At 48.5% G+C, this 11,849-nt stretch overlaps 1 protein-coding gene across 1 annotated transcript; it reads right to left on the bottom strand.

The window, feature by feature from the left end:
* Positions 1 to 239: 239 nt before the first annotated feature.
* On the bottom strand, positions 240 to 1,697 carry ARC (activity regulated cytoskeleton associated protein). Its single transcript, XM_036735666.1, has one exon. The coding sequence runs from the start codon at positions 1,695 to 1,697 to the stop codon at positions 495 to 497; it is 1,203 nt and encodes a 400-aa protein (XP_036591561.1). The 3' UTR covers positions 240 to 494.
* Between the last annotated feature and the right edge of the window lie 10,152 nt (positions 1,698 to 11,849).

Below are 11,849 nucleotides of genomic sequence, written 5' to 3'. Positions count from 1 at the left end.
AGAGTTTCATGTGTGAGCAGGTAAAACTCCTTGTAGAACCACAGGGGTGGGGAGGAAAGAGAGTAGATGGACAAGACGAAGGCAAGGAGCACACACACTATAGTGGCTAGAGGCAGAGAGGGAAAGAGGAAGGCTAAAATTTCTGCCTCCCAGCAGCTGAGGAGGGAGGGAGGTTGACTGATGCTGGCATAGGTGATCCTGTGTGATACTATGGAGGATTCAAGTAGGAGGGAGGGAGTGTGGAAGGTGGTAGGAAAACCCCTACTGTATGAGTCTTATCTCCCAAAGTGTCCAAGTCCATAAAGTGCCAATCCCACTGAGGGACAGGGCTGACTGCCAACTCTTCCTTGGCAAGACAGCACAAGCTGCCCTTGGGAAATTAGGACATCTGGGAGAATCCTCAACCAAGTGATCCCAGAAGGGGACACCCAGAAGGGGTAGGGGTGTCCAGGGAGAGGGGGCTAACAAAGGCTGAGGGGTGGCCACCACCACCTCTACTCGGGCTGGGTCCCATCACTGGCAAGGGACTCAATAGCTGGGGTGAGGGATTCATCATTGTCCTCTGATTGGGTTTGCTGTTCGGTGACATCCTCCCCCTGCTCCAGTCCTTCTTGGACCTCCTGACCTCTCTGGATCAGCTGCTCAAGGGTCTTGGGCAGCGGATGTCGGAGGAAATGCTTGAGCTTGGGCTGAAGTGTACCCACCACATACTGGATGATCTCTTCCTCATCGGCATCCACATACAGAGTCTGGTAAAGGTCTCTCTTACGCCAGAGGAATTGGTCCAGAGGCTCCCCTTGTTTCTGGGGCAGGTCCAGCTCTCTCTTGATAGCATCCCGGGTGAGGGTCCCCTCACTATACTGCAAGAATTCCTTCTTGAATTCCACCCAGTTCTTCACAGATCCCTGTTTGTATTCCCACCACTTCTTTGCTGGGCCATTCATGTGGTTCTGGATCTGGGACAGCCAATACTCTTCAGTTCCTCCGACCTGCTTCAGATATTCTTCCAGGTGACTGAGGAATTCTCGGGGATCCTCAAAAATCTGTGTGTCTACACCAGGACTCAGTGTCCCGTCCTCAGTGGTTGAGCTCCAAGGTGGGTACTGCTGTATGTCCGAGGGCTCGTGGCTTAGGGCCTCTCCTCCCCCAATGACCCCTGCCGGTGTTGGAGGGGTGATGGCATAGGGACTCACCGTGTAGTCATAGGGGTCAGTCTCCTGGCCGTAGCTCTCAGGGCCCCCCACGCCAACAGAGACAGTCTGGCGGCCGGCCTCCCCACTCACTGGATACTTGCCTCCCATGGACTCCAGCCGGTCGGCCCACTTCTCCAACCGGTAGAAAACCTCCCGCCACACATTCATCTCCCTCTTCACCCACCGTTCCAGGTGGGCAATGGTCTCCTGGCAGCGGGACAGGCAGGCCTTGATGGACTTCTTCCAGCGTTGTGAGTCCCCGGTGGGGACATAGCCATCCAAATTGTTCTCCAGCTTCCCCACTGACCTGTGCAAGCCTTTCAACTCCCTCTCCACCTGCTTGGACACCTCGGTAAGCAGATGCCGGTGAGTCTTCCTTACGTGCTCCAACATCTCTGCCCGGCACTTTCCGATCTGCAGAATCACGTTGGGCTTGGCCGCTGGCCCGCCCCGGGGACCGTGGTAGGTATGGAGGCCCCCGCTGCTCATATGCTCCAGCTCCATCGCTTGTGTCTGTAGAGAAACCGACAAAGGAAATTCCTCCCGGGCCCACGGTAGGGGTCCGAGTTCAACAGCCCCTCTCTCCGGAACCCTGGCTCCTCAGATGGGGTTAATCCTCCTAGGGGCAAAGCAAACCCCCTTCTCTTCGCGGCTCCTTGAAGAAATTCAGGAAGGAGGAGGCAAGAAAGGTGGTCTCCAGAGATCCGAGGGTGCGCGCCTGTCTCGCGGCTCCACAGGTGATAGGGGCTGCTGGTAGCTTGCAAATCAGCTCTCGCTGCCGCGGCTTGCCGCAGCTCCCAGGCTCTCCGCTAAAGCTGATGAAGCTTCTAGCTGGGTAGCCTGCCTCCCTTCCCGCTGCCTCCTGGCTTTATACAGCCGGGCTCCCTGCACGTGGGCGGCCTAGCTCCTGGAACTCCGGCTCTCATTGGTGGCAGGCACCGAGGCCCTGCCAAGCTGCTCCCCCTCCCCAACTGCTGAGTGAAGCCCCTCCTCTTTCCCGGCGCCCACTCAAACACTCCCCCAGAGCCGGAGCTGGAGAGAGAGAGAGAGAGAGAGAGAGAGAGAGAGAGAGAGAGAGAGAGAGAGAGGGAAAAAAAAACTGCACACACACACACACACAGTTCAGATGGATGGATGACTAATCCCCACCTTCCTTTTCAAAGTCCAGAGGGGAAGGGAGGAGGGAAGAGGGAAAAAGCTCTTACTTATTCACCGAGCCAAAGGATTTACTCCGCCAACCCTGTCGTTGTGTTCTTCCCCCGCTGAACTCCTGCGGCTGAAGGAGGTTGGGACTGGGGGGCCAGGAACCACCCACACCTCTCACCTCAGCCACCAACCGTGCCCAGAGCTGGGTCAGCTCTCCCAGACCTGCTACCTGGACTTCCAAGGGCCACGTGTGGTTGGTGTGTGCAAGCGGCTGCTTGGGTAGTGGAAAGAATGCCGGCTTGGGTTCCATTGTACTGCTGGTTCTGCCACTGACTGACTGTAGACCTTTTGGGGACTCAGTTTCTCCCTCTAGAAATCAAGGGGTTCAGTTCTAATGAGCAACAATTGTATTTGACACGGGGAGACCAGAAGGTCACCAAATGAATTATGTGTTGAAGCGGAGGGTGGGGGGAGGCTAGGGAGAAGCAAAGCAGAGAACTGCCTGGAAACAAGGAAAGCAGAAGGGAGGGGAGGAAAGGAATAGGGTTCCTCTCTTCTCCTCTCTCTGATATAGATGTTGATGCATATATACAAACATATATATAATATGTGTGTATGTGTATATGTGTATGTATGTATTTGTATACACACATATATACATGCATACTTATAAACACATATGTATTTCTCTCTGTCTGTCTCTGTCTCTCTCTCCCACCCCTCTTCTCTCCTCCTACTTCCAAAGTGGAAGAGATCCCTGAATCTTGAGATCAGGTAACATGAGTTGGAATCCAGGGCTGGCTCTGATCCCTCAGCGAGTTTTGTGACCTTCAGAACATCACTTTAGAATCCATGGCCCTTAATTTCAACATCTCTAATCAGTAAATTGAATTTGATGATGTTTGAAATTCCCCTCTTGCCCCAATATTCTGGGACACAATAAGGATCCAGATTGTCTGGGGGTGAGAAGGGGTGGGGGCAGCAGGGAGGGGTGGTGAGAATACAGCAAGTGGCCTCTGTGACAAGCCAGGGAATTCACCACCAGGGCAATAGTGTTTTGTGGCTTCTTTCTTTACAAATCAGCACCAGGGACAGAGGACAGGTGGGCTATTCCCTGATACTCATTCACAAGGCAAGTAACTGGCGTCTTTTCTATAACAATGAAACATACAACATATACTCCACACCCTACCAGCCCAAGCTGTCACTAGCCTGCCCCTGACTCATGGAATCAAAGAATCATACAACTTAGAACACTAGAGCTGGAAGGGATGAAAGGCAGAACCGGGACCATAGGATATAGAATGTTAGAGCTGAGGGGGACCATAAAGAGCACTGTGATCAACTCCAGAAAACAATAATAAAAATAACAGCTAGCATTTACATAACAGTTTAAGGTTTGCAAAGAGCTCTACAAATATCATCTCATTTGACCCTCACAACAACCCTGGGAGGGAGGCGCTATTGTTATCATCATTTACAGATGAAGAAACCAAGGCAAAGCAGAAATGATTTGTTCAAGGTCATACAACTAGGTAGTGTTTGAGGCAGAACTTGACCTTGGATTTTCCTCACTGCAGGGTCCAGCATTCTAACCACTGTGCCATCTAGCTGCCTCTGTAGAGAAGGAAAGTAACAATCAAGATCACACGATGAATTAGTGGATGAGTTAGAACTAGAACTCTAACTCCTGGTTCCTATTTCAATTCAATATACATTTATTGAACACCTATTACAGGTCAGACCTTGTGCCCCTCACAGATTAGGGTACTGATTCAGCATCCTCATTGGTGTGTGTACACTCTTTCTGAATGCATGTGCTGCCAATCACCATTAGCCTAGCAATTCTAGAGTAGGGGTTCTGAAGCTTGTTTGTATCACAGACCCCTCTGGCAGTCTGGTGACACCCTGGACCCCTTCTCACAATCGTGCTTTTAAATGTATAAAATAAAATACAAAGACTTACAAAGGAAACCAACTGTATTGAAGAGCTGTTACCAAAAAAAAAATTTTAAGTTCAAGGGCCCTAGGTTAAGAACCCATGTAGAACACGATGCAATGGAAAGAGCAGTTGATTTAAAGTCAGAGAACATAAGTTCAAATCCTAACTCTTCGACTTGTAGAGTGATCTTGGACAAGTTCTTCCCTTCTCTGAGTCTCAGTGTCCTCAAATGTTAAGTAGGATGGTTGAATTAGATGATCTCCAAGGACTCATTCAATTCTAAATCAATGAGCAAGCAATCCTAAGTCTTTCAGCCTTTTCAAGAGGAGTGTAATGTAGGAGAAGAATCCTGAGATCATGTGTGTGTTTGCAGATGCAAATATATATTCTCATTCTACCTTGAAGTCACACAGGCCAGGACCAGGACCTTCACGTTCCCAGCATAGCACCCTTTCCATGGTACCCCACTACAAACAGACACAAAGAGGCAGCTACAGGGAAAAGCCATTTCTACCAAGCTTCTCTCACTGCTTTTTACTTCCTTCCCAAACTAACAATGAGGCCCCCAGGATGCCTCCCTAACACCCTGTTGGCAACCCCTACATCCCTTTTGTGTTGACATCTGAGGTTTCTAGCCTCCTAAGTTGGACACAAATGAACATACATACAGAAGCATCTACCTGAACACACATGTAGAAAAAATTTGTCTCCAATTCCCATTTCCCAAGCACTTTGAGGCTTATGATTCCAGCCATGTCACATCTATGCAAATCTACTTAGTTATACAGAGATGGAGAGGAAGGGGTGGGTGTATCACACTTTCCAGTCTTTGTGTTACCAAAAAGTAGCATGCAAATCTATGTAAATGGAATCCAACATACTAGTTGGTTAATTATTTATTTGTGCAAATGGCCCTAGGGAGTCTGCTATTTCAAGAACCCCCAAAGTGAATTTTTTTGGAGTAAAGGAAGACAACTCTTTGTAGAAAAAAAAAATCACCCTCCTGCCAAACTTTTCACCTTCACTTGCTTTTTGTCTTTTATGTAAGACCAGACTTTTGAGAGTTAGATTTCATTTGAGAGGCAGAATGTCCATGCTGGAAGCAGATGAGATGATGGTTACTGAGTCAGCAGACCCAGATAAAGATTCTATCTTAGATATTAATTTCATGATCATGGGCAAGTCACAACTTCTCTAAGCCTCAGTTTCATTTTCTGTGAAATGGGGATCATAACTTTTGCCCTACCTAACTCATAAAGATATTGTGAGAGGAGTGCTTGGCAAACCTTAAAGTGTCATATAAATGTGAAATCATATCATTATTAAGTGTGGTTTACTCTGATGAGAACAAGATGACACTTGACATGTGTACCTGATCCCAACTGTACCACTGACCTGCCAGGATGTCCCTGAGTGAATGCTTCTACCTTCCCTAGCCTCACTTTTCTCATCTGTAAAATTAAGTGTTAGATTAGAGGTCTCTTCCCGCTTTAGAGTTGTAGCATATGACCTTATATAGAATAATTTTACATATATGTACATATTATATATATATATATATATACACACATACTTATTTGTATCTAATGGTAACCATCTCTGGGGGGTGGGGGAGGGAAAAAAGAAGTTTACATGATAATTCTATTAAATATTTAAAAGGGATAGCAAATTGTACATTTGCAGTTTCATGCGCAATCGTCTTTTTTATATACTATATTATGGAAATTCTTGTTTTATTCTGCAAATTAAAATTTAAAAAAAGATATGACCTTCTGTTTACAAGACTAGATTTCCAATTGTGCATTTTCACTGGTTGTTCCCCATGCCTATATTTCTCTCTCTTTTTTCATCTCCATCTTTTGGCTTCAAGTCTCTGCTGAAGTATTACTTTTTGCAAGAAGTCTTTCCAGTCCTTACTCTTGATACCTTCCTATATGTGTCTTATATGTACCTAATTATTAATGTGTTATCTCCCCAATCGACTTTGAGCTCCTTGAAGGCAGGGAAACTTTTTGCCTTTCTATTTTCAGGCTTTTGCACAATGTCTGGTATACAGTAGGCACTGAATAAATGCTTGCTACTTGATGGAGCTCAATGATGGAGACACAGGCAAAGTTGAGGTTATTCTCTTCATACAGAAGTGGAGAGTCAGGCCTGAAGAAAAGAAATTTTCACCAGGGTCACAGAGGAGGTTAGTGGTGGAACCACAGACTAGAACCTAGACTCCAGGTGTCCCCACTCTGAGTGTGGGGCTCTCTCCCCTGACCTGCCTGCCTCCCGTTATGGGCCCTAGCCCAGCCCAGCCCAGCCCTGCACCATCCCTCCCTGATGGGCAGCTCGGCAGCCCTGGCTCGGGACCCACTTTCAGAGGATCTCTCTGGAGAAATGAAGCCAAGACTTTCTCCACCCAATTAAGTCCACCCTCTGGAGCTGGCACTGCCTCTTACTGCTTCCACAGCCTTCCTTGTTTCCTCACTCTGCCTGAATCAGCTGCTTCCGTGGCCGCCCCCACTCAGGCAGTTCCCGGGAACCGCACCATAAAAGGCCAAGAACTCCTGCAACGGAAGCATAGATTCCCTCCTGTCTCCCCTCCCATTCCTGCCCTGCCTTCAGTGACAGCCCCAGAAGAGAAGGAGGAGGAGAAGAGGGAAGAGGGTGGGGCTCACCTGGCTCTGGATGAAGGCAGGTGAACACCACCACCGGCCACCCACCGTGCCTGTCCCAGTCAGAGGATGGCCGGGGGAATTAGGACAGGCTGAGGGTTAATCCAAAGGAACAGACAGGGGTGTGGGCCTGGGTAGGTCAAAGATTTCTGAGCCCTCCCCTCCCCAGGTCCCTTTCCCCGTGAAGACTTGTTCTCATGTGTTCTCATGGATCTGGGTGGTAAATGAAGGATAAGCCCCGTTCTAGTGGAAGTGGGGAGAGAATGACCCTCCCCCCCCTCTCTCCTTGTCACACACACACACACACACACACACACAATCTCAAGCACACAGGGTTATACTCAGCCACACCCACCCACTATGACATTCAGGCATACTCATGTGCTTGAACCCAGGGTCACACAGAGGTTACTCATACAGTTATACATTTAAGGTGTACCACCAGTTCTATCACTGGCCCACTGGCTAGCGACCAAGTCACTTATGCTCTCTGGGTCTCAATTTTCTTATCTGTAAAATGATGAGATTGAGGGCTCTAGAATAAATCTGCAAGGTTGCATCCAGCTCTAACAGTTTATGAGTCATACACACCTTCATACACACAGTCACACTCACACTTGTGCACAGGGCGTTACACCATGCTGTCTTAAATATATGCATTCATATACATAGGCTCTCATATGCACTTGCACATAGAGACAGTCACACACCTACACCCACATACATACTCATATATTTGTTGAATTTAATAAGATCACAGGATCCTGGATTTGGTGCTAAAAGAAACCGTAGGAGCCATCTGCTCCAATCTCTTCATTTTACAGATGGTGGAGAGGTGACTTGCCCGAGGTCACCCAGGTAATGCACACATTTCTGCTCAAGCTCACACAGTCATACCCAATTTCTCACACCTACTTTATGCGCGCGCGCGCGCGCGCGCACACACACACACACACATTCACCTGCTCGTTCACAGTGAGGCACACACAAGGCTTTTGCATCTTGCCCACTGTAGACCCACCAAACTCACACACTGCATTCACCCACAGGTTCTCTGTCTGGCTGCTGTTACCAGGTTCCTACCCCCAAGGGCTCAGACATTTGGATCTGGGATCAGGTACAAGTCTAAGGTTCCTTTCATGTGAGATTCTCTCTGTTTCCTTCACCCCTTGTCTCTGGCACTGGCCCAATTTCCTACCTTCTCTCCTGTTATTCCCCCCACCCTTCCCTTTCTGGGCTTCCCGCCCCCAAGGGGAATGTCTTGCTGGCAAAAAATACTCTGAAAACCATTCTCCTGGCATTTCTAATTAAAGGCAAGTGGGTGGGTTGAGAAGGAGAGGAGAAGGGCAGGGAGAACCTGCTAGAAAGACAGGGAGGAAGGAACCTGAGCCAGGGACAGAGAGAGGAAGAAAAAGAAACTACAAAAATGGCAACGGGAATATTAAAAGGCTTCCAGAATGGTGGCACAGGCATGCAGAGCAGGGGACCACGGCCCTTAGCAGGGCAACAGACTAGACTCTTCATCACAGTAATGAGCTCCCTGTCCCTAGAGCTCTTCTGCCAGAGGCCAGAGGACCACCTACTAAGGAGGTTTCTGGAGATTTTGTTCAGGTAAAGGTTGGACTAAATGCCCGCAGTTCTTTTCCAAATATGAAATTCTCTGATCTCAGAGAAGAGAGAGGAAGAAGGGAAGTGTGTGCATGGGGGTGGAGAGGCAGGGGAAGCAGCAACTGGACAAGGAAGAGAACAGCATCTGGTCTTAGGCAACTGAAACTACGTGGGACTGGGAAACCCAGAGGGAAGCCAGAATTACATAACCCTAGAAGCAAAGAGCTAACTGGGACCTCAGAGGGCATTCTAGTCCAACTCCAAAACAAAAAGCAATCTTCTCCCCTGTCTCTCTGGAAAGTGATCATGCAGCCTTTGCTTGAACACCTCTATGATGGGAAACTCACTACCTACCCAGGTAGCCCATTCTCCTTTCAGGTAGCTCTAACAGTGAGGAAATCTCTAGACATCTTGTTTATAATATTCTATGCACAGCTCCATTTTCTACCCTATAGGATCAAGCAGAGCAATTTTAAACCTTTTTCCACATAATAACCTTTTATATACTGGGAGACAGCAACCACGTCTCCTCCAACCCAGTCCTGTCCTGTCCTCTCCCCTCCTCTCCCCTTCCCTCCCATCCCTTCTCCTCTCCTCCCCTTCCATCCCTTTCCCTCCCCTCCCCTCCACTCTTCTCCTCTCCCCTTCCCTCCCATCCCTTCCCCTCCCCTCCCTTACCCTCCTCTCCCATCCCTTCCCCTCCCCTCCCCTCCCCTCCCATCCCTTCTCCTCCCCTCCTCTCCTCTCCTCTCCTCTCCCTGCCTCTGAGCCCTCTGGACCTATAAAACACCAGTGGCCTCGCCCTAGATGACATAACCCCCTCAGCATTGTCATTTGCACCCTGGGGCCTGAGCTGTCCAGATGGGTGAGTCAGCACAAGCTCACATAACCCACTATTCCTAGCTTTCCTCAGACCACACCTCACCCTCCCACCTAGCCACCATATTCTTCCTCTCACCCTCCCACCACAAATGTACAGAGAATATTGAGGTCAGGCCTGAAGAGGGATCACAGAACCACAGAACGCCAAGAGCTGGAAGGTGCCCCAGTAGCCATATGGCACAGTTATACACGCAAGGAGCTCTATCCCAACCCCCGTTTAACAGATGAGGAAACTGAGGCCCAGATTGAGGAAAGGGACTTGTCCAAGACCAAATAAACAGAGCTGGCCCTTGAACGTCTGAGACCACTCTGAGGAAAATCTGTTAATGTTCATAAAGTACCTTAAAGTCTGTGGAGCTCTTTACACACTTTAGGAGCCCTACGAGCCCTACCACAGGCATTTTCATCCCCATTTTCCAGATGAGGGAGCTGTGACTCAGAGAGATTCTGTGACAGGATCTCACAGACAATAAGTGTAAGATGTAGAAGTGAAACCCAAGTGGCCCCTAAATCGGAGTCCAATTTGCCTGCCTCAGTCATAAGGACCAAATGAGATAATATTTACAAAGGGCTTAGCACAGCACCTGGCACACAGTGGGCACTCAATAAATGCTTATTCCCTCCCCTCCCTGCTGTAGGGAAAGGAGCAATGGGCAGTGGAAGGGGCTTGGTCAAGGAAGGCTTCCTAGAAGCACAGGTCTTTGAAGGCGGGACAGCTGCGGTAGGACATTCAGTACCATTCAAAGACTTTGTTCAGCCAAGGCCTGAGGCTCAGGGCTGCACAGCCCCTAAGGCGAATAAATGCTAAACTCAAGATTTTCTGTGTATTTTATGCACAAGCACATATGTAAAAGGCAAAGAAATGGAACACTGACATCAGCCAAGGGGAGGCCACAAAAGCAAGATCTTTTCAGAGCCTTAGAGTGTGGGAACACTTAATCGGTAGCCAATTATCACTCCCAGAGGTCTGCACACATCCCTCCCCAGAGCCAGCTCCTTCCTTATTCTGTGGCTGGGAAAGTGGCCACCAGCTGGGCTCTTGCGGGGGCTGAGAGGGGCGGGGGTGAGATGGGCGGGGAGAGCCAAGCAGCCCCCCATTACCAAGCCTCGATGCCATCCTGGAGCCTCTGTGTCCCAGCATCCCCTCCTCTTATTTCATTGAACCCTGGCAATTGCACTTCATCCTAAACAGGGGAGATGCCTTGACTCTTTTAGCCCCAGTCCACGGGTTTTAGGATCCTTCTCAGCACGCTTCTGTCCCGCCTCCACCAATAAGCAAACCTGAGAATGAAACCAGAGGCTATCCCCTTTTCCCACCCCCGACCCCCCTCCCCAGCAACTCCCTCACTGAATGAACTGGCAGGATTCAATAATGCTGGACGGGTAGGTAGGCTGGGATTAAATGCAGACCACAAAGCTGATTAGCTCTGATCCGAGGGTGGTTTGTTCTAGCTGGCCAGGCCAGGGTTGGCTAATGAGTGGGAGGGGATGCAGCTCTTTTCTTTTTTAGAACTTCCCTGAGGAAGGTTGGGCTGGAGATGTCTAAAAACCCTTCCAGTTCTAAAGTCTGTGCCTCCAAACTTCTTTAAGAACAGCTCATAAGTATGGAGCTTATTTGAGTTTCTAAAGCACTCTGCTCCCCAAGGTTCTATATAATCTGAAATCCTGACTATACAATTCCAGGATCTGGGTTTCTAAATTCTTTTTAAGATTATATGTTTCTGAGGTTCTAAAAGGCTTTACAATTCTAATGATTCTGATGAAGCTCTATGATTCCTTGATTCTATGACTAAGATTTTTTTTAAGATTCTAAGAATTTATTTTTCTAAGGCATCTGAAGGTTTTAAGAGTCTGAGAGTCTATAATCTGAGATGCTATGATTCTAGTATTATTCTGTGGTTGACATTTGATCTGTAGAGAACATAGGATCTAAACATCAGCCTGGGAGGGCTAGAAGATTCTGTATGAAAACCTCTTACTCCTCCCTACCCCAGTCAACATCTCCACTTGGCATCTTCTTCCAAATGAACACCCTGTGCTCACAGCACCTGTAGATAATCATTCTCTGGGGAATAGTTAGCTAAACAAGTGAAAAATCCTAGAAAAGAGTAGGAACCAACTAGTTAGACTTGAAGCCTCAGTGACTCAGCAGAACTAGGTCCATCAATACGTTAAAAGCCATACTGAGCGCTGCCGTGAATCCAACCATGAGCTCAGCCAATGTGGGGAGCGGGGAGGGAGAGGGAGAGGAGGGACGTGCACAGGAAAAGAAAACATAGAAGGTGAGGGACACGCAGGCCCAGCCTGTCCTCAGAAGCTACCAGTCAGGTGTGAGAGACGAGACTCACACCCAAGATACAACGTGAGAATTACAAGAGAGGGTCAGAATATATGTTACATTGTTTATATGAGACT

Source organism: Trichosurus vulpecula, chromosome 1, assembly GCF_011100635.1.
Source record: "Trichosurus vulpecula isolate mTriVul1 chromosome 1, mTriVul1.pri, whole genome shotgun sequence".
NCBI classification, from domain to species: domain Eukaryota; kingdom Metazoa; phylum Chordata; class Mammalia; order Diprotodontia; family Phalangeridae; genus Trichosurus; species Trichosurus vulpecula.
Note: the sequence above shows the minus strand (reverse complement) of the source record. Positions and strands in the feature narration are given on the sequence as shown.

Excerpts from the sequence above, each read along its gene's own strand:
- ARC (XM_036735666.1), bottom strand. The coding sequence starts at position 1,697 with ATGGAGCTGGAGCATATGAGCAGCGGGGGCCTCCATACCTACCACGGT.